Source organism: Neomonachus schauinslandi, chromosome 14, assembly GCF_002201575.2.
Source record: "Neomonachus schauinslandi chromosome 14, ASM220157v2, whole genome shotgun sequence".
Lineage (NCBI taxonomy): Eukaryota > Metazoa > Chordata > Mammalia > Carnivora > Phocidae > Neomonachus > Neomonachus schauinslandi.
The window spans coordinates 64034497-64056740 of record NC_058416.1 but is presented as its reverse complement, the minus strand read 5'-3'; the positions used below and the strand labels follow the sequence as shown (position 1 = coordinate 64056740).

Below are 22244 nucleotides of genomic sequence, written 5' to 3'. Positions count from 1 at the left end.
TATGGGAGGGGAGGTTTTGAGTATTCTGTGAGAAACATAAGTAGAATGTGCAGGGTAATTCCATTCTGTGTGTGAGTATGTGAGAGAGAGATCTGGTGGGTGCTGTATCACAAGAAATATAGCTGGTAACAGTTGTGTTTCGAGGTAATGACCAGTTATCTCTGGGTTGTGGGACTATTTTTGTTTATCTGGGTTTTCTGCCTTATCTACCATGAAAACACATGCCTATATAGAAGATGGGGAGGTAGGGAAACCTCAAGAGAAGCCAGCTTTGCCTGTGGGTATGAGGTCTCTCTTCAGCCATTGAAAAAAGAGCAGCTTAGGGGCACCTGGGTGGCTCTGTTGGTTAAGCATCTGACTTGGGCTCAGGTCATGATCTCAGGGTCCTGGGATCAAGCCCCAAGTGGGGCTCCCTGCTGAGCGGGGAATCTCTTTCTTCCCCTCCCCCTGCTCATGTGTTCTCTCTTTCTCTCAATAAATAAATAAAATCTAAGGAAGGAAGAAGGGAGGGAGGGGGAGAGAGAGAGAAAGAAAGAAAAAGGAAGGAGGGAGCAAGCAACTCAAGGGCCCCTTCTGAGTCTTTCTGAGCAGAAGCCCGGGGGGCTTCTTTTTACTTCCTAGAACTTGTTATCATTGAGTGTATATACTGCAGAGTGCCTAAAACAAAAGCTCAGTTTAAAAAATATTTATTAGGGTGCCTGGGTGGCTCAGTTGGTTAAGCAACTGCCTTCAGCTCAGGTTATAATCCTGGAGTCCCAGGATCGAGTCCTGCATCAGGCTCCCTGCTCAGTGGGGAGTCTGCTTCTCCCTCTGACCCTCCCCCCTCTCATGTGCTCTCTCTCTCTCTCTCTGTCTCTCACATAAATAAATAAAATCTTTAAAAAATATATATATATATATATATTTATTAAAGTAAGCTCCTCCCAAATAAACAGCACTCAGATGAACTGTACTGCTTTGACAGTTATTCTTGAACTTTGTTAAACCGTTTTCAAACCCCAAACTGGAAAGTCCAGCATTGCTTTCCTGTCCCCTAAAGAGACTTTCACATCTCAGAGCTTAGAAGTAATGCATGAGTCCTCTTCTCTCTGCAATCTCAAATACTCCTTTGGCCTGCAGATTAGAAATGGCATTATTTTTTCTCCCAGTCTCACGCAGCTCACCTTTCAGTTATTTACTTGTTCAGAATCTAACTTTAAAAACCCTGTTTGCTGGTATTTCTGCATTTGTAGTTGCATCCCGGCAGCCAGCTCTTGTGGCACTGTGCCCTTGGGGACACTCACATTCTCTGGCCTTCCCTCCCATAGGTGTGCTTTGCATGCGTGGATGGGCAGGAGTTCCACCTTGCACAGCTGTGTGGTCTTCACATTGTCATTCACGCAGATGAGCTGGAGGAGCTGATACGCTATTACCAGGTAACTAGTCTCTGGCCAGAGATGATTTCTACCAGCAGTGGAGATGATGAATGACACCTAAACACTCCACATAAAGGGACGCTCATCCCCTTAGTATGTGTCACATCCTCAGGTAGGCATACAAAGCACTGTCTCTATGGGAAAGTCTTTTCATGTGATAGACGACCCATCCACAAATCAGATTGGTGTGTTAGGTATCCTGGACCTAACTGCAGGCTGGTATTTGTGTTTTTAAGAGTACTCCCCCCTCGGGCGCCTGGGTGGCTCAGTTGGTTAAGTGACTGCCTTCGGCTCAGGTCATGATCCTGGAGTCCCTGGATCGAGTCCCGCATCGGGCTCCCTGCTCGGCAGGGAGTGTGCTTCTCCCTCTGACCCTCCCCCCTCTCATGTGCTCTCTCTCATTCTCTCTCTCTCTCAAATAAATAAATAAAATCTTTAAAAAAAAAAAAAAAAGAGTACTCCCCCCTCTTCTTGTGTCCTTGGACCTTCAGAAGCCTAGCCAGTGGCTTGCACATGTGGATAATCCTTGGGTACCTTGCTGGGAACAAGTCATGGCAGAAACACAGCCCATACCCCAATCCCCTAGAGTGTGTGGCCCACAGAGGGTATGATTATCAGGTACCATAGAGATGGAGGACATGCAACAGTCCCGGGTAGGGAACCCCAAGGGACCTTTGAAGAGTAGGAGCTATCTGTGTTAGTGTCATAGTTCATCTTCTCTATCAAATGGTTGACAGACATCAGTGTATTCAGGGCCCGGGCCTCTGTCCTGGAACTGCATGTGTGGAAGTGTGGGGTCAGCAGGGTAGACTGAAAATTGGATTTTGCTCAGCAGTGTTACTGTACCCATGGAACTCAAGCCCCAGCCCCCTGTCACTGAGGGGATAGTAAGGGCTATGGGGGAACTTAGTGAGTCGCAGGGTTCAAGGGGCCTATGAGCTTATGAAAGTGAGGGCCACTGGAGTCTAAAATGTCAAGCTAGGCTGGATGACTTTTCAGTGACAGATGCTTTCCTATTCCACAGAAGCTCAAGAAATAAAACTGTAAAGTAAACGGGGAAAGTAATAAAGCAGTCTAGTGACTGACAGAATACTTCATTTGTTCAGCAAGTGTTGGAGTACCTGCCATATGCTGGGCATTATTCTAGATAATGGTATCAGTAAACAAAACAAAAAAACCCTCATTCAGTTGAATTCACATTCAATGAGGTTGACAGGCCACAAACATCACGTTTGGAAGTGATGAGTTACAGGAACAGTGGAACCTGTTTGGGGACGAGCAGTGCCTGGGTGAAACTTCATGAAGGGGCCATCAAGGTCATACTAATTGAGAGGGTGACCCTGAAAAGAGACCTGGAGAAATTGAGGGGCCTGGTCATGGGGAAATCTGAAGGAAGGGTCAGCAGCCAGGGCAGAGTCCGGAGGCAGGAATGTGCCAAGTATTTAAGGAAGGGCCCTGGGGAGGGGAGGTTGGGGGGAACACAGGCCATCATGAAGGACTCACAGCCAGACACGGGACCTGAAGGTAAGGGGCCATTCTGGCTTGCGTGTTGTGAACAGCCCCTTCTGGGGAAAGGAGCGGGCAGGTGGCAGCCAGGAGAGCCCTAGGACGGGTGATGTGGGGTAAGAAGTGATCAGGCGGTCAGGTTTGGGGGTTTTTGAGGGTGCAGCTGAGTCAGTATGCTAGTAGATTGTGTGTGGGAGAGAGGAAAAAGGTAAGGATGACTCCATTTATTTTGGGCCTGAACAGTTAGAGATAGAGTTCTCACTAGTAGACGTGGGGAAGACTAAAGGCAGAGACTGATGGAAGGGAAGGACAGGGATTAAGTTTTGGACATACCAAGTTTGAGCTGCCAATTGGATGTTTGCCTAGAGGTGTCGGGGGTGGGGGGCAGAGGGAAACAGGGCCTGGGACTCAGAGAAGAAACTCAGCTCGAGAAATGAAATAGGAGCCATTGGTTGACACACAGATGGGACATAAAGACACGCAATTTGAGTGAGGTCAGGGGGGTGGGGGCAGATAAAGAATAGCAGAAAGCGAGCCTAGGGCTCTCCAACATGGGTTGGGGTAAAGTAAGAAGTTACAGAGAACAAGGCATCTGTGCCCAGGAGGGAGGGATCCTGCTGAGGAGTTTTGCTGCAAAGAGTAGAAAAATGGTATGGCAATGGTAGGGTCCATGGAATCAAGAAAGAGCATTTCAGGATGGGAGAATAAGGATGTTTGCTAAAGGCAAGCTGTGGAGGGAGAAGCTGATGCCCAGAGAGAAAGGGACAGTTTACTGGCCCATCAGCCTCAGTAGGTGGCAGGTGCTGGGGCCTAAGCCAGGAGCACAAGCAGCATGCGAGTAGACATGGGTACAGATGCTGGTAGGGTCAACACAGACATTTGCTCCTAATGGCTTCCATTGCTCAGTGAAGCAGGAGCAAGGTTATCCACACAGTGAAGACAGGGAATGAGGAGGGTGTGAAATCGTCCTCTGGGGGTGGCCCTTGAGGTTTTTGGGCATTAATGTGATGGAAACCAGTCAGACTCAGCTCAGACACGTCAGGCGGGCTGGAACCAGAGTGCGTAACCGAGAGAGCAGGGCTGGCCACCCCGGGTGTGTTTGCCCTACCTCAAGCATGTCTGTTCGTCTGTCAGGATCGGGGCTACTTTGAGGAACTGATCTCTCTGCTGGAGGCAGCCCTGGGCCTGGAGCGGGCCCACATGGGCATGTTCACAGAGCTGGCCATCCTCTACTCCAAATTCAAGCCTCAGAAGATGCCAGAGCACCTGGAGCTCTTCTGGTCCCGAGTCAACATCCCAAAGGTAATCTAGCCCTCTTTGAGGTTCTGGCTGCCGTGTGCATGTGGGCACAAGCCCAGCCCTCGGCCTTGGCTACCCTCCCAGGTGCTGAGAGCTGCAGAGCAGGCGCACCTCTGGGCAGAGCTGGTGTTCCTCTATGACAAGTATGAAGAGTACGACAATGCCGTCCTTACCATGATCAATCACCCTACTGACGCCTGGAGGGAAGGGCAGTTCAAGGATGTCATTACCAAGGTAACAGGGTGCCTGAGCACCATCTCCTGTCTGCCTCTGCCCAGCCTAGCCTAGGGGCGGGCAGGATGAATGCCAGTGTGTGCGCCCCAGGGTGTGTTTGTGTTTGCCTTCATCTTGTGAGGGTCTCACTGCCCTCTGTGGAGGTCATGGTGATTCTGCACAAAGGGAATGATGGATGCTTAGGAAGGGTAGTGACTGGCCTTGGCCCCAAAGCCAGGCTACAGGCGGGGCAGGGCCTAGGACCACTCTCCCTACCTCACTCCCCCACAGGGTCCTGAACAGCCAGACCCTGGTGTTTGCTCTTCCTTCTGCCCTATCAGATTGGGACCCACCTCCAGACCCCGTCTATACCATTTCCTGTTGTATTGTTTCATATTTTCTACCATCTGGCATATTTTTTCTTCACATCTCTGCCCCTAAAACTGCTAGCCCCAAAGGAGCACGGACACCTGTAGAGGTGGATTCATGAACCCGGATCTGCTGGCCTCTGGGTCCCCACCCTTCCTCGGAGCATCCACCCTCCAGTAGTCTAGTTGGGCTAAACCAGGGTGCTGAACTATTCCACCAGCTGCCAAATACTGTTAGAAGGTGTCAGGTCTGGGTGCAGGCACTGAGCAGGCCTCTGCTGTTTTGTTTCTGGGCTCAGCGTGGGCCCAGCTTCCAAGCTTCTCCTCCTCTGTGAGCCCTGTGTATTTGAAGGTGAGGGGATGAAGCTTTCTGTCATCAGTCCCGGGTCTTTTGCTTTGAGTGTCCTCGTTTTGTCGCAGTGGCCTTACATGAATAACTTGTCCACAGGTCTCTCCCATTTGCTGTATGTCAGTGAAAGATAGCATTTTGACTGTGTGTCGGTCCTGTTGCTCCCAGGAGGGATGGCGGGGGGCATTGGCTCCTCACCATCTGGGTCAGGGAGTTGTCTACCTTCTGTTCTACATATGGCCGCTGAGGGCAGGTGTGGGTGACGGGTGGGGTACCTAGCCAGGTCTCAGCGTCTGAGGTCACACACGTCAGTGCTATTTAGTGTGGTGGTATGTGAAATCGGTGGCCTTCTGCAGACATCCCACCCTATACAGGTCTACAGGTTGCTGATGGAAGAGTGGGCAGATTTCATGTTCCTGTGCCCCCAGCACACAAGAAAAACATGCTGGAAAACCCATACTTGATCAATTCTAGGCATGGTTTTTTCACATTGAACTCAAATGATATCGGGGTGCATTTTAAAGTTGATGACATGCCATGGTTGAGGTGACAGTGCTTTTTGTTTCTTAGTGGTGTCTGCGGCGTTATAAGCTGTCCAGGCAGCTGATGTGGCCCATGACCCGAGTGCGGTCTACCTTGATGGTGGTCAGGATCAGAAGATTCCTGAGGAGAGGTGGAAGTCAGCATGACATCTTGGGTCCGAGGTCACATGCTTGCAGACAAGACCATGTCCTTTTTTTTCTTTTTTTAAGACTTTATTTGAGAGAGAGTGAGAAAGCACAAGCAGGGGAGGAGGAGGGACGGGGAGAAGCAGACTCCCCGCTGAGCAGGGAGCCCGATGTGGGGCTCAATCCCAGGACCCTGGGATCATGACCTGAGCCGAAGGTAGATGCTTAACCAACTGAGCCACCCAGGTGCCCCGACAAGACCATTTCTTGGGGCAAAACAGTGTTCATGCAGCTGACAGCTGAGTTCTGTTCTTGATGCCTCTGCCTCTCTGCTATGTGAGAGACCCTTGTCAGTTTGCATGTGGAGGAGGGATGTAGAGGACACCTACCTGGTGTGGTGGCTGGTGTAGTGGCCTGGCAGAGAGGCCTTGGCACACAACAGGACTCTGGGCACACAACAGGAGAGCTTTAGAATCATCTGGCCACAGGACTGAGTGGTGGAGGGCCAGGCAGGGGTGACACAGACCTGGGTTGCATCTCAGCCATTTGCTGTCTCTGTCACTGTGAGCTAGTGTCATCACTGTGAACCTCAGTGACCCCATCCATAAAATGGACATGTTTCCTGCCTGCCAAGTGAGCAGCAGCAAGTGCCTGGCCTGCAGTAGGTGCTTCTCACAGGTAGTGCAGTAACTGTCAGGAGCCAGAGCACCCTCACTGGTCACCCTTGAGCTCGTGACAGAATCTTTGAGCCTGTTTCTCTTCTTCAAAACAGGAATAATGCCCCGTCCCTAGTCTTGGGGCAGCAGTGGCCATCCTTACATACTGCACAAGTGGGTATGACCTTGTTGGTGCTCCTATTCTGGTGCTTGGCTCCACAAGATGGTGCCACACAGACGCCAATGCCCTAGATGGGAGCAGTGGATGCTTCAGAGAGGGCCAGATGTCACCAGATCAGTGGCTCAGCCCAACACAACACATGTCTGTGGACCCACCCACCCAGAGTGGTTGGGCCTGCTCATGTCCAGCTTCATAGTCACTGCAGTGAGGGAATGGAGCCTGGCCAGTTGTGCTCTGCCTTAAGCTGTCTCAGCAGAGGGATGTGGAGCACTCTGGCCATGCTTTAGTGAAGGCAGCAATGACTTGTTCCAAAGGCGGGGAAAGCGGGTTATCCAGTGTACCCCTGCCCTTCTACCCCACCTTACATCCCCACTGCCCTTTCTGCTTGTTAGACATCTAGTCTGGCTAGACATCTAGTCTGATTGGGTCCAGATACCATTGAGTAAAAGGGCCTGGCTGGAAGATTAGCAGGTTCCAGAGTTCTAAAGCAAGTGTGCCCAGGGGAAGGGGGGGGGCACCGACAGGGACAGCACCAGGGACCCCGAGGCCAGTCTAGGTCAAAATCTGTGGTGACAGTGAGTGCTCTGCTCTGAGAGGGGCAAATCCAAGCCAGGGACTGGGGAGGAGGATAAAGTCAGTAACCAAAAAGGGTACCAGTAATGAGGGGGGCTGTGGGTAGTCCTCTTCCTCTGCCATGTGGTCTGCAGATGTCACTGGGCCCACATTGCTGCTGGCTTACTTGGACCTAGTGTTACTAGAAAGCTCCCACTGTGCCCACCCCCTCCACCCAGCATGACTCTAATGTTGCTACATTTTGTGTGCACCCTTGGACCTCTGCATGCTCCCTTGGACATGCTGATCACCACAGACCTGGCACACGTCCCTTTGGAGGTAGGAACCACCTTGTTCTCCTCTGAACACCAGGCCCCACTATCAGCAGGCCTAGGAGGGTGGCCTTCCTAGAGACACAGGGTCAGCCTGGAACGACTCAGCCCTCTGCATACCATGGTGTCTTGTCTAAGAGCAGTGAAAACATAATAGGATGTGTTATGGATTTGCTTACAGCTCAGGGTGAGCTTCCAGGGAGGACTGGGGGAATCTTGCTTGGATAAAACCATGTTTTGATGTTCGGGTTTATCCTGGCCTGTTACCCCTCATTCATTCACTCAACAGATACTACCTGAGCATCGACCCTGCATCAGATACTAGGGCGAGGCAGGAAACAAAGGCCTGCCTTTTAGGTCACTGAGGAGAAAAATGTCAGGTGGGAAGGGGGGCGTGTTGGGAGGGAGTGTTTGGTCTTGAAAGGGGCAGTCACAACAGACCTCACTAATAAAGTGCATTTGGGCAAAAACTGGAAGGAGTTATGGTGGAGTGTGCTGCATTTGAGACAGGTGGGTGGGGCAGCCTGGGGATTGACAGGAGCCAACCCTTAGCTCTGTCTCCACCCATAGGTTGCCAATGTGGAGCTCTACTATAAAGCCCTGCAGTTCTATTTGGATTACAAACCTCTGCTCATCAACGACCTGTTGCTTGTGCTGGCGCCCCGGCTAGACCACACCCGGACTGTTGGCTTCTTTGCAAAGGTGAGTCAGCCAGCATCCCAGAGCCAGAGAAGGGTATTGGGCCAAGGTCATCTGAGTGTAATTTCTTAATAAATAATTTATTTTTATTTTTGTTAAAAGATTTTATTTATTTCTTTTTAAAGGTTTTATTTATTTGAGAGCGAGAGAGAGAACACAAGTAGAAGGAGCAGCAGAGGGAGAGGGAGAAGCAGGCTCCCCGCTGAGTAGGGAGCCTAACGTGGGGCTCGATCCCAGGACCCCAGGATCATGACCTGAGCCGAAGGCAGACACTTAATCCACTGAGCCGCCCAGACACCCCATTCCTTAATAAGTAGTTTTTTAAATTGATCCCCAGCAAATGTAAAGATTAAATGTATCAAACTGCTTTAGGTTTCAGATACAGCTTTGTCTTTCAGCCAAAATATCCATAGACGAAATTGGCATTTACTCAGTAACCCAGGCAGCCCTTCATGTGTTAGTATGTGTAGGGCATATCAGTTGTGGCTGTCCGGAAGGAGACCTGGAGCTAGGCTGTACACTTTGGCCCATCAGTGTGTCACAGTGCCCCCAGCTCAGTGCCCTGATGACTTGCTTGAGTGCCCTAACCATTCTCCTGACTTGTCAGGCAGGCCAGTTGCCCCTAGTGAAGCCTTACCTGCGGTCAGTCCAGAGCCACAACAACAAGAGTGTGAATGAGGCCCTCAACCACCTACTGACGGAAGAGGAGGATTACCAGGTGGGTGTGGGGGAAGGGGCCCTATCAGAAGGCAGTGACCTCCCTTTGCCCCAGGGACCCCTGCAGCCAGTGTTGGGCACTCAGGGACTGGAGAGCCCCTCCTCGTACCTGCCCCCTTCTCTGAGGGCTGACCTTGCACAGGAGGGGTTGTGGGCCCCACAAGGCACCAGAGGTGGATGAAGAGGGGCCTTTCTGAGGCCATGGTGGCAGCAGCTGCCAATGACTGATTCCTGGTTGTCCGCTCCACTGTGTCCCTCACCCACGGAAAGGCCGGGTCTTCCTAGGGTTTGAGGGCATCCATCGATGCCTACAACAACTTTGACAACATCGCCCTGGCACAGCGGTTAGAGAAGCACCAGCTGATTGAGTTCAGGCGTATTGCGGCTTATCTGTACAAGGGCAACAAGCGGTGGGCCCAGAGCGTGGAGCTCTGCAAGAAGGACCATCTCTACAAGGTGGGTTTCCCGGTGCCCCACGCGCTCCTGTGTGCTTCCTGATGTTTTGGGGGTAGGGGCTGGTGAGATGGCCACAACCCCCTATCAGGAGATACTTACGGTGGGGACAAGGAGGATGAAGTAAAGGGGGACCTGTTTGTAGAACACAGGGTGAAGATCATTATCTGTCGTTAACATTGAGCTTCTTCACAGTTACTTGGATCAGAAGACTAGCTCCTATGGAGTTGAATCTTTCCCAGCAGGTGTTTGTGACTCTCACTCTCCCTGAACAGAGTGTGGCAGCATTCACTTGGCACCTACTTTACTTTCTATTGATCAAGATATAGGGAATAAAAACACCAAAGTGAAAATCCCATTCACAATACTTGTTTCTGCCATTGAGCAGTGGCTCAGTACCACCCTCAGGTCTTGATCCAGATCTGGGCATCTGCTGGCCAGGGTGGGCTGCTTGGAGAGATCCCAGGCCCTTGAAGGCATTACCTTCGCTCCACCTGGCCTCAGCATCTCCCCAGTGGGGTAAAGTGCAGTTGCATGAGAGGGCTGTTGTAATGTGCGGTGTGGCTAAGCTGATTTCCAAGGGTTCCTCGTGCCATGAGCCTCTGGGGAGCCTGTTCTCAGGCCGTGAGCTTGACCTAAAAGGTGTTACTCCCAGAACTGTCCTTGGCATTCCTGAGTTTCTTTCTCAGAAGAGGACAGGCGTCTCTCTCTCACGGCACATGAGCCGAGGCCAGAGAAGCCTGGACATCAGGGACACGTCAAGCTTCATCCCGATTGTTACCTCCAGTTTGGGACTGTTATGTGACATGTCCTCCCTTTTAGTGACAGTGCTCATGGTCCTTCCTGGGGTGCTAACAGAGGGAACTCTGAGACAGTTTGTCAGGGTCCTCAGGCACTGGCACTGGGAGGTGGCAGTGAGGCTCCAGCACACCAGAGGGAAACTGCCCCTGGCTAGGGGTTCCCAATTGTCCCATCCTGCCAGTGTACACACCAGGGTCTTGAGTGCACAGCCCCTTATCGCTTGGGCAATTAGTGAGTGAGCGAGCAGTGCTGTGAGAACTGCCAGAAGGCCACCTGTCCCTTCTAACCAGCAATCCCACTCAGAGCAACGTGTGCAAGAAAGAATCCACAAGGACAAAGCCACACACAGAAAGCCATGGGCATACTTTCCAGTGCCCTGGTTTTCAGTGAGGGCGACTCTGACCCCCAGGGAATGTTTGGTTGTCACAGCTGGTGGTGCAGTGCTTCATCTAGTAGGTGGAGGCCAGGGTGGTGCTAAAGAGCCCACGATGCACAGCACCCCCCCAACACATACACACATGTCAGCCATGCCTTGGTAGCAGAGCCCACCCTGCATGGAAGTCCTGGGAGAGTGGGCGGTCATAGTGTGCCACCTGGAGGGGTTGGTGAGTAGCCACTGCTGGCTTCTGGGACAGTCATAAAGCAATAAGAAGCATGCTTTCCAGATTGCAGAGGTTGGGTGTAAAAGCACAGTGGGCTCTTGGCTGTCAGGGGTAACCACTTTAAGGTGTGTTCACTCTACCTGAGGAGCCAGTGGTGTAGAGGGCGTGGTAACTGCATGTGGGAAGCTGGGATTGTTGAGGAGCAGCGGGACAAGTGGGCATGGGAAGGTCAGGGCTAGGGGCCCATACATAGGTGTGTGAACAGGCAGTAGGTTCGTGGACTGCTCATGCCCACAAGTGAAGAACAGGAGCCTGCAGAGATATAGTCGCAGGCTGGGGACAGTGAAGGACAGGGCGAGGGCCTGGAGCAGGGCCCTGGAAAGTGCTGGCAGTGGTTTGGAAGGGAGGTTGAGGAATGGGGACGAGGTAGATGCCCCAGTAGTGACATGGGTCAGGTGTGGTGACAAGAAGTGGGAAGGTGTGGGAGAATCTCAGATTCAAGCTTGGTTCCAGGATGCAGGGGGCGGGCGCAGACTGAGAGAGCATCTGTGGGCCTCATTGCATCTGAATCCTCTAGGAAACTGCCATTGGACAGTTGGAGCACAATGGTTCTGGAAACGTCCACTTTCTGATGATGGCAGTTGAGTCTGTAAGAGTTCATGAGACAGTCCCCGGGCCTGTGGAGGAAGAGAAGTGCCCACTTTTAGGTGCACATTGAAGATGAACCAACCAAGGGTGGGCCGCCCTGCTGGACTGGAGGACATGCGGGAAGAGTGCCGAGCAGTGACGGCATTGGTATCAGAGGTCCAGGGAGACCTGAAGGTGTCCTGGAGCTTTCACTTGAGCCTCCACTGACTTTGCCGTCTCCCCTCCCCCTGCCATTAAAAGGACAGGTGCCTTTGTAGGAACAGCGTGGGGATGAGGCAGGACTCAGCAGAAGCAACAGGCAGGTGGGAGAGGATCCTTTCAGGAGCAGGGACAAGAGCGGCCTCCACAGAGCTGGCTTATAGGACGTTGGGTCCCACGTGGGAGTCTCATGTTGGAGGACTGAGCAGGAGAGGAGCCAGGACCACAACAGCAGGCAGCAATTAGGGGGCAACCAGAATGCCTTTGAGACTGGTTGTGCCTCTCGGCCGAGAGGCCTCATCTTCGGGCTTCAGTCTCGTGTCTGGAAGCCCAGGTTGTCCAGGGCTGCGGAGGGCTGCTGGAGGGTCCGGGAGAGCTGGCTGACCACGCACTGGCAGTTTAGGCCGTTTGCTTCTCATCGTTGTGGCTAGAAAATCGAAATCACTAATTTACTGATGACTACTCACTGGGTGGGTATGATTCTTTATGTTTTAGACAAATCTGCAAATATGAAAGTAGCGATCAGGGATTTTGGAGGGGACTTTTTTGTCAGGAAGAACGGGCAGATTGCTGTTTCTTGAATACTGGCTGGGTCCCTTGTAGCTGCTGCATGTTGAGTTGGAAGGATAGCGCTGGCTGTTGAGCCAAGCACAGTGACTCTGACCTTTACATCAGGCCCTGCTAGCTCTGTTACTGTCCCCCAGGCAGTCCCATGCACTCCCTCTGCATGCCAGTCCAGCTGCAAGACCAGAGCCCGTCTCCCAGGGTGCCTGCACCTGTGTGTGTCACCTCCCTCTTGGCATTTCAGCAGGTCTGTGAGAGCCTGCTGCCAGGAGCACACTGTGCCCTCCACAGCCCTCCTGGAGGTGGTACTCCGTCCTACCGGAGGGCAGCTGAGCCACAGAGACCCCTCTGCAGGCGAGGATGGCCTTCACGGAGCCTGGCACTGTTGCGTGTCCTACCGACCCAGAAAGTGCCTCCCGGCAGCGCCAGGTAGGGCAGACCTGAGCTGTGCGTCTGCCTTGGTTGCAGGACGCCATGCAGCATGCTGCAGAGTCCAGGGACGCTGAGCTGGCTGAGAAGTTGCTGCAGTGGTTCCTGGAGGAAGGCAAGCAGGAGTGCTTCGCGGCCTCTCTCTTCACCTGCTACGACCTGCTTCCCCCGGATGTAGTGCTGGAGCTGGCCTGGAGACACAACCTCGTGGACCTGGCCATGCCCTACTTCATCCAGGTGATGAGGGAGTACCTTAGCAAAGTAAGTACGGGCTCTGCCCTGGCTCCCTTGCTGCCACGTAGCACGGCTGTGGCTCTAGCCCATGCGTGCAGAGGCCCCGTGGTGGCCAGTGGCCTGTGGGGGGCCAGCCCAGGTTGGCCAGCCAGCCCCACCCACCCTGGAGAGTGGCCTCATGCCTTCCCAGTGGTTTGCTGCCCGACATTAACCTATTCTAGAAAATCACCTTGGGGAGCTCTGCGCAGAACTGAGCCCGTCCCCTTGCATTTGCTCTCCCCACGCTGCTAGGGGGCACAATAGCTGTGCTCGCCCACAGCCGAGGGCTCTTGTGCTCTGAGAACAGCGAGGCAGCAGGTAGCAGAGCTCCAGCGCACGGCCCGTGGGCTCCGTCCCTGTGCAGTCAGTTCACCTCTCAGGGCGCCTCTGGTGGAGTTCGGGTTGCATTTGTTGGCAGACCTGTCATGGTAACCCCCCTTTTGCTGAGCACTTAGTAGGAATGGTAACACCTGGACAGGTAGGTAGTCATCCACTCTACAGCTGTAGTCACAGGTTTGGGTCCAAAGCTGACAGGTGAAGACATGGGCTCAGACCCACATCTCCCTGGCCTCAGGGCCATACTCATGTCTCAGTAACTGTTGCTTCTACCACTCCAGATATCACTTGGTGGCCCTAGCATCCTACTCTTTCTTTGCAGGTTGATGAGCTGTTTAACGAGGTGGGAGTGTCTGAATTTAACTCTCCGTGTGTGTTGAAGCCCTAGGAGTTCTGGTCAGGGGCCTAATTGAGGCACTGTCCAGAGACCCTTGTCACCTAGTCTGGTTTGTTTCTAAGCCTGCAGAAAAGCTGCCACTCAGCAGCACCTACTGGCCCATCCAGCCATACACCTAATGTTCTTCCAGGCACATGGAGGGCCCACAATGCTAAGAAGCCCCTAGGCTGAGGGTCTCTTTCAGTGGTGTGAGGGGAGGGGCCTGCAGGGGTTAGTGTGGTTAGAGAAGAAATAAGAAGTGCACAGGTGGGGGGTGTCTGGCACTGCCAGCTTTGGCCTGTGAGGGCTTGCTCTTTCTGCCACCTGCAGTGCCTCCTGGGAGCTGCCCAGCCCCTGTCAAGGACTGTTCCATGGGTCATTCAAGACCATCTCCCTGCTACAGGAGGAGGGACTGCCAGAGTGTGTCCTAGTCCCATTCACACAGCACATCTGAGTGGGAGGTGTCCCGAGGTTCTTCAGGGGACAGGAGAGGGGCAGTCCTGGCCATGTGGCCTGATCTGCAGGCTACTAGGGTACATAGACTGGTTGGATTTACAAGAGTCCTTGGTTCCTCAACCACAGTGGATAGCAGCTCCCTAAAGGAAGTGTCTGTGCTGTGTGGAGCTTGTCTTCAGAACCTGTCCCATGGTTTCTGCTTTTCCCATCCCTAAATTGTCTTAGCCATAGTCTGTCTCCTGTGCCCCTGCATAAAGAAGGGTACATATGGCTTGAATATCTTCCTAGAGTTGAGGCCCATGGGTTAACATAAGAGGAACTCACATCGCTCAGACCTTCATTGCTGCAGGTGTTGGGACCTCCAGGGGGCCTCGAGGACTAGGGGCGGAAACACACTCCCTCTCTGTGATGAATGATGGAGGTCATCCTGGCAGCCATGTCAGTACTGCAGCTGCATAGCTACTTCAGGGTAGAACAGTGTGCTTGGGCTACAGCTGCCTTCCTGCTGGAAGGACCTGCTCCCTAACCCAGGGTCCCCAGACACCTCCCCTAGTCCTAGGACGAAGGCAGGGGCTACCACGGCTCCCAGCATCGCTGCTGCCCCACATGCCTGCACCAGCACCAGACCCGATGCCTGTCATGTTGGGGATAGGGTGGGCTCAATAGAGGTTTCTTAGGCAGTGGTGGGATGTGGGCTGGTCCTTAGCTGGCCTGGGGCCCAACAGACTAGACTGCTGTGAGGTCGAGAGGCCCAGACAAGAAGGCCACAGCCCCTTCCTGCCTGGAGAACCGGGCCCAGGGCCTCTTGATTCATTTGGGAAGCTTGAGGACCATCCCTCTGAGAAAAACCCGCATCCCTGAGCCCCCTGGCTCTCTCAGTGGAGGATGCAGGCCTAGCTTAGACCTCAGCTTGGGTGGGAGCCAGCTGAAGGAAGAGAGTATGGATTGCGAGGCCACTGCACTGTCTTGCTCCTTCCTCACCTCAGCTCTTGTCCCAAGGAGGGAAGGGGAGAGGAGTGCAGAGGGCCAGTAGCAGGGCTGCTTCTGCTAGGGTTCTGGTGCCTGACCTGATCTCTCCCTGGCCCGAGTGCACACAGGGCACATAATTTTTTCTTCTTTCTGACTCAAGTCCTTGTTTTGGTGGGGCCAGGGCAGGGGGCGGGGGGTGTCCCAGACACACAGTTGCTATCGCCACCACTAGGACAGTGCTCTCTGCCCCTCAGGCCCCTGACACCATCTTGCTCTGTTCCCTCCCCATCCGAGTGTCTGCCCCAGCCTGTGGGTACTGCATGGGGTAGCCCTTGGTGAAGCCTTGAGGAAGAGCAAGGAGGCAGCCTGTCCTCAGATGGCTGTCGCTGCCCCCATCTCTGAGGTGGCACATCCGCTCTACCAGGTGGGATGTCCCAGATGTCAGGTGACTGGTCTCCTCAGGAAGGGTGGGCAGCGTGGACTGGCTAGATGTAGGAAGTGCTCTGTCGTCTTGGCGGTGCGCCTGTATCCAGAGGAGGGCCAGCCCCGTGAGCTGCTCTGCACATGCAGCCTGCAGTCACCGGCCGTGCTCTGCTGCCCCGTGCCGCCAGGGGCCCGCATGAAAAGTACCGGGCTGGAACAGTGGGAGGGTCACCAGGGCCCCCTTGGGCACTCCATGTCTACCCAGTTACAGAGGCTTCACCTTCCTGTGGAGCAGGGCAGTAGTCACTGGTACAGCGTCTGCCCTCCAACCAGCCCCCGCCCTGACTTTCCTGGAGGCTGTGTGCTGCCTCCTGTCCGGCAGGCACTCCAGCGCTCTAACCTCTTGGCAGGTAGACAGACTGGACGCTTCGGAGAGCCTGCGCAAGCGAGAGGAGCATGTGGTGGAGCCCGCCCCTTTCCTATTTGGTAGGTGGCATCCCCTTACCCCTAGGGAGGGGTGAGTAAGGAAGGTCATTCACATTGCCCTTCCCTGGCTGGGCTTCAGATCAGAGAGGGAACGGACAGGGTGGGGCACGGAAGGACCACAACGGCTGCTGGGTGTGGAGAAGGTCAGTGGACCCAGGAATGTTGAAGAGACACGGCCATTGTCCTCCCTTTTCTCAGGGTACCTGCCTTCTGTGAGGGTGCCCCTGCTTGCTCCTTGTGCCTAGCAGCTGCCCCAGTCTGAGCTGCTGCCGTGTGCTGCTCTGCCTGCTGCTGGCTGTGACTGCAGAGCCTGCCTGGATGGCCTGGCCATCGAGCAGACAGATTAGTTGGTGTCCGCTGCACCAAAAGGCTGTTGGGTTCTGGAGTGTGTTGCGGGACTAACAAAGGCCTGAGGGTGTGGTGTGAGCACGCAGCACGTCTCCCACCAGCTGTGTCCTCCTCAGGGTCATTGTGCCCCCCTACCACCACCATTAATGTCAATCTGGTTTTTTTAGATTTTGATGGGCATGATTGAGACCCAGCCAGTTGAGCTAAGTAAGTGTTCCATTTGGGGACTAGCTTACCCCCTAGCCTGGCCAGCCTCTGTAGCTGGCCCCACAACAGCAACTCCCACTGCCCTTGCCCCCAGGCACCTGTTCTCCAGTGCCTGAGCCTTGGGTGGTCAGGGCTGGTCTGCCACCCTGCTCCTTGGGCCCCTGGCCACTCGGGGGCAGCAGGAGCTCTGCTCACCCTCTGCTTCTCCCTCTGCAGGCCAGCAGCTGATGCTGACAGCGGGCCCTGCTGCAGGCCCTGCCCCTGCCGGCTTCCCCTATGGATATGCTGCTGCACCTGCCTTCGCCCAGCCTCCTGTGTACGGCTTCAGCGTGTAGCGGGCGCTCAGTGGCAACACGCCTCTATGGGGTTAACCTCAAGGAGTGTGTCATCCCACAAGCACAGAGGACCCTGATGGGAGGCGGGGACACCTGGACATTGTTTATTTTTGCTGAGGCCCAGTGGTGGCAGCCTCTAAGCCATCTCCAAGCCTGGGGAGGCCAGGGTAGCCACTGACTGCCCAAGAAGACCAGCTCTGGTGGACTCTTGCCTCCAGGCCCTCTGGCTGGAGCCAGGCATTCCTGGCGAGTTCTGGGCAGGGATTCCCTGCCCTTGGTGGGAGGGGCACCCAGTTTTCGCTCAGCACTGACGGAGCTGCCACCTCCAGGCCACTTTGCCAGACACAACTGAACGGACCTTCTAACCTGGCCCTGAGTCTCCTACCGATCATGAATATTAAAGTCGGTTTATCAAGGCAAAGCTTCCCTGCTTGGTGCTGGTGTGGGTAGCAGGGGACAAAAGATTTGCTGGGGCCTCTTTGGAATGGGAACCCGCGTCTGCCCAGGGAACAAGCTGCTCAGGGGGAGATAGCCAGGGTGTACTGGGGATCTTTTTCCTGAGTTCTCTGCATGGAGCTCTAAATACCGTAGCGGGGGGATGGTAGCCGCACAGCCTGTTGGGTGTCGGAATGCCAAACCCTCAAACGTCAGGGATGGGACTAGCCCCATGTGCCCCGGGGGTGGGGGGTGGGGTCTGCCTGTCTCTCCACCCCCGATCTCCGGGGATCCCGGTCGCTCAGGCAGATGCCACGATCCTGAGACCTGCTCCTTCCCGTACTGGATTCTGCCTGATGCCGGGGCGGGTTTTAGAAACTGCACCTTGACCCACAGATCCAGGCCCGAGCACAGCACCGCCTCCCAAGGACCCTGAGCTCGGTCATTGGCTGGGCTATCGATCCCACCCCGGCGCCTGCCTCGTTCGCCCCGCCCCGGCCTCAGTTTCCCGGCCGGCGCGGGGCGGGCCGGGGGCGGGGCCCGGCTCGGACCACGCGGGGCGGAGCCCGGGAGCTGACGCGACCGCTCCGCCCCCCGGGCCTTAACCGGCCGCCGCCGCCGCCGCGGACCGAGCGCGGAGAGCAGGGGGCTTGGACCCGAGGCCGACGCCGGACGCCCCGCCTCCCCGCCTCCCCGCCTGCCATGGCCAAGCCCCGCGCTCTGGCGGCCGCCGCACCCGCGTCCGGAAAGGCCAAGCTGACGCACCCGGGGAAGGCGATCCTGGCAGGTGGGCCCCTCCGGGGCACGGACCCCAGATTTGCCCCCTCCGTTGGCCCCACGGTGCTTCCGGGTGGGCCCGGGACGCCGAGGCCCCGCCCCACTTCCGGGTCGGGCGAGGGGTGGGGCTCGGCCCGGGTCCCCAGCCAGCGCGTGGGGGATCGCTCGGCTCGTCGCCCCTCCGCGCCTAGCCAGGACAACGTGGGTGGGGCAGGGGACGCTGCCGGGCCTCCCCTACACCACAGGCGCGGGACAAAGTCCGGGGCGGGGGAGGGGCCGGGGCGCCAGCAGCGGCGGGCCGGACGGCTCGGCCGCGGGGCTGTGGTCTTAGGGTCCGGGTCCCTGGTCTCCTCAGGCGGCCTGGCGGGCGGCATTGAAATTTGCATCACCTTCCCCACCGAATACGTGAAGACACAGTTGCAGCTGGACGAGCGCTCGCACCCTCCGCGGTACCGGGGTATTGGTGAGTAGGGGGCTGCCGGGGGGACGGGGGCGAAGGCGTAGGGGCGGTGCGCCACCGAGAGGGCCGGCCCTGCGCTCGGGGAGCAGCCTTGGCGGGCTGCGGGGAACTGCGGGGGGCGGGTCTCTAGGGCGGCTGGGGTCGCTGAACGCCCCCTCCTCCAGGGGACTGTGTGCGGCAGACGGTCCGCAGCCATGGCGTCCTGGGCCTGTACCGAGGCCTCAGCTCCCTGCTCTACGGCTCCATCCCCAAAGCGGCCGTCAGGTGAGGCGGGCTGGGGTGGTCGAGGGAAGGCATCCGGGCCGGGCGGCTGTAACCCCTCTCACCCCACTGCCTCCTGTTCCCAGGTTCGGGATGTTTGAGTTCCTCAGCAACCACATGCGAGATCCCCAGGGACGCCTGGACAGCACCCGGGGACTGCTGTGCGGCCTGGGTGCTGGTGTGGCGGAAGCCGTAGTGGTCGTGTGCCCCATGGAGACCATCAAGGTGGGGAGGGTCCCAGTAGGGAGAAGGTGTGCGGAGGGGCGCTAGGGTGCCTGGGGTCATCCTAGGAGACCAGCAAGGTAGAGAAGGTCCTGCAGGAGCAGGGCAAGGTGCGCAGGGGAAACTGCCTGGGGAGCTGGGTGCAGGAGGTGTGCAGGAAGGGCCTCCTCTGGAGACTGGACTCTGTCCCAAAGGCAGTGGGACAACTGACATTGGGGTTTTTTAAAAAAACACTTTTATAAACAGAAAACGTAAGATAACATGTTTCCTGCCTAAGCTGTAGGAAATACCAGCAAACGTAACTGCAGAGACTCTTTAGTAAGGCCAGCCCTCTTGTTTGCTGGGGTCTTTGTGTCCTGTGGTGACCTGGGAGGCCCTGTTTCCAGGTGAAGAGCTGCACCTCCAGCCCTGATCAGATCTTTGTGGGCCCTGGGCCTGCAAGCCAAAGGGCCAAGTATGCCCTTCCAGGGGCATCCTGGGAGCTAGGGCCTTTGCTTTCCTCTCACAGGTGAAGTTCATCCACGACCAGACCTCCCCCAACCCCAAGTACAGAGGATTCTTCCACGGGGTCAGGGAGATTGTGCGAGAACAAGGTGAGCCATAATGGCTTCCTCCTCAGGTAGGGCCAGGGACCTTGGCCAGGCTGGCCTGAACTTCCCCTTCCTGCTTTGGTGCTCTGGTGTGCCACTCTCCCCACTCCCCAGTCCCAGCTAGGGCCTGGGAGGCACCAGTATGACTCCCATGCCTGTCTGCCCCTAGGGCTGAAGGGAACCTACCAGGGCCTCACAGCCACCGTGCTGAAGCAGGGATCTAACCAGGCCATCCGCTTCTTCGTCATGACCTCCCTGCGAAACTGGTACAGGGGTACGTATCTGTTGGGTCTGCACCCCCAAGACCCCACTTCCAACCACTCTGGGTTAGGCTCCTCCTCTTCAGTCTTCCCTGCCAGGACCTGGCCTCCTGGGGTCCTCACATTGATAGGCTCTTTTCCATGCTCCTCCCCAGCCCTGAAGAGCTCTCCCCTTTGCCTTCCCATCACTTTCTGATTGCATCTCCCACCCACATCCAGGGGACAACCCCAACAAGCCCATGAACCCACTGATCACCGGAGTGTTTGGAGCTGTCGCTGGCGCAGCCAGTGTCTTCGGGAACACTCCTCTGGACGTGATCAAGACCCGGATGCAGGTGGGGGTGGGGCCAGGAAGGGGGTAGGGAGTTTGTGACAGGGGCTAGCCGCTGAACCCTGTGGCACACTGCTGTCCTGCAGGGCTTGGAGGCGCACAAATACCGGAATACATGGGACTGTGGCTTGCAGATCCTGAGGAATGAGGGGCTCAAGGCGTGAGTAGGAGAGGGGCAGGGCTGTGGTCCCCACCCGCTGCCAGCCCGACTATCCCTCAGGGAGTCCTTACCTTTAGTTTCTTGCCCTTGTCCCTCTGATGTCTGGACCCACCCTCACTGTACAGGGACACTGTTCTTCATCTGCCTTCTCACCTCCTACCTCTCCCTGCCCACAACCCCAGATTCTACAAGGGCACCATCCCCCGCCTGGGCCGGGTCTGCCTGGACGTGGCCATCGTGTTTGTCATCTACGATGAAGTGGTGAAGCTACTCAACAAAGTGTGGAAGACAGACTGAGTCCCCGAGGGGGTCTGCATGGGGGTTGGCCGAGGTGCCTCCAGACCAGTCCCCACTGCCCTCTTCTCACGATTCTAGTGCAGTCGTGCCAAAAGGCCCCTTTTCCCTGTTCCTTGCACTCCATGGCCTGGGTCTGTCCTCTGCAGCCATTGAGTCCACATGTCCCTTAGTGCCGGGTGTCCCGTGGTGTGTTAGGACACCACCATTGTGTCCATGTGTCTGGCCAAGGCTGGGTGTCCCTCTGGCCTGTGAATCTGTGCCCACTTGTCCATGTGCTTACTCATGAGCCGTGTGCCTGTGTTTCATGTTCCGTGTCATGTGACCTTGTGCCCCACTTCCCGGGGTGCCCATGTGGCTTGGGTCCACGGCCCTGTAGCCATGGCCCGGTCCCAGCCCGGTGCCTTCCACCCTGGGCAGCAGGGGCACCTGCCCCGGCCTACCACAGCTGCCTCTGGGCCTCAGCCTGGCCTCACCGCATTCCAGGGGCTACATGCCCCCTGCTTCTCCCGCCACTGGCCTTAAGTGGCCCTTGGGCCCTCCCTCCGCCCGGGACAGGGTGGCACCTGCCACTCTCACGACCACCCTCCCATGGCAGAATAAACCGGATCCTGTCGCAGCCTCCTGTCCCTGTGTGGGCCCATCTGTGGGTGGATAATGATTGTCCATGCCTCTGTAAAGAGCAGGTCCACCCCCTCACCAGAGAACACTGGCAGGGGAACAGGGAAGCAGGGCGGCAGGCAGGCTAGTGGGTGAGCCAGCTGTGGCCACAGCATCAGACCCCAAGAGGCCTGGCACCATCATGCCGAGGAACATTTGGACTCTGTCCAGGCCATGCTTGTGGCCTGTGAGCAAGGTTCTGCAGGGTCAGTTAGTGGACATGCCCTCAGGATCACCTGGCAGGCAGCACTGAGTGGGCAGAGTGGAGAACTCTCCCACCCCAGGGGTTGGGCCTGGGAGACAGTGCTTCGGGGCCCTCAACTGCCCCTCAGCCTGTGGCCTAGCTCACCTTCTACTACTCCCTCACAGTTTCTCTGTGGTCTGCTTGTGGGGAAGTGCTTTGGGGCATCTAATTTCTGAGGCTCTGAGCAGGGGACCTTTGCTCACTCCTTTACCCTGGTCGAGAGACAGCTGCCCTGGGGCAGGATGGGGTAGAACTGCCTGACCAGGGCCCCAGGGCCCCTCCTTCCCCCCAGATCCGGAGCTGGGAACCACAACCCAGGGCCAAAGTGGAAGAGCCCCGAGAGCAGGATGGGATAAACCGGGGCCCCTGGCTGTGCAGGGGCAGAAGGCACTTTGCTGTCCAAGTGATCCATGGGTAAGAGTCATTCAAGGCTTTGGTTCAGATTGGGAAATAACTTGCCAACAGAAGCCTCCCACCAAGCAGGTCTGGTCCCTAGAGCTGCTCCTTTTAGGGGAGAGTGCCCTACCCCTGCAAGCTCCTACAACATCCAGATCCCTGGTCTAGGGATCTGGGACAGATCCAAGGGACAATTGTGGGCTTAGGGGTACAAGGAAAATGGTTTTATAGGACTGGGCAGTGCATACTCAGTGCTCTTGGGAGGTAACCAGTCCTAGCCGCAACTGAGGAGAAA

At 56.1% G+C, this 22244-nt stretch overlaps 2 protein-coding genes across 2 annotated transcripts in view; both read left to right on the top strand.

Moving 5' to 3' along the window:
* Positions 1-17276, top strand: part of CLTCL1 (clathrin heavy chain like 1) — a 102218-nt gene extending 84942 nt beyond the window's left edge. The window contains exons 24-32 of the mRNA XM_021690873.1: positions 1308-1415; positions 4056-4223; positions 4305-4454; positions 8110-8241; positions 8846-8956; positions 9241-9411; positions 12690-12911; positions 15894-15969; positions 16741-17276. Coding sequence (XP_021546548.1) covers positions 1308-1415; positions 4056-4223; positions 4305-4454; positions 8110-8241; positions 8846-8956; positions 9241-9411; positions 12690-12911; positions 15894-15969; positions 16741-16859 — 1257 coding nt within the window. The 3' untranslated portion in view covers positions 16860-17276. The remainder of the gene's footprint in view (positions 1-1307; positions 1416-4055; positions 4224-4304; positions 4455-8109; positions 8242-8845; positions 8957-9240; positions 9412-12689; positions 12912-15893; positions 15970-16740) is intronic.
* Positions 17277-17859: 583 nt separating this feature from the next.
* On the top strand, positions 17860-21268 carry SLC25A1 (solute carrier family 25 member 1). The gene is made up of 9 exons (XM_021690840.1): positions 17860-18081; positions 18427-18534; positions 18696-18795; positions 18879-19017; positions 19523-19607; positions 19774-19878; positions 20084-20199; positions 20282-20355; positions 20538-21268. Exons 1-9 carry the CDS (start codon positions 17997-17999, stop codon positions 20650-20652), a joined length of 927 nt encoding a protein of 308 aa, XP_021546515.1. The 5' UTR covers positions 17860-17996; the 3' UTR covers positions 20653-21268.
* Positions 21269-22244: the final 976 nt, after the last annotated feature.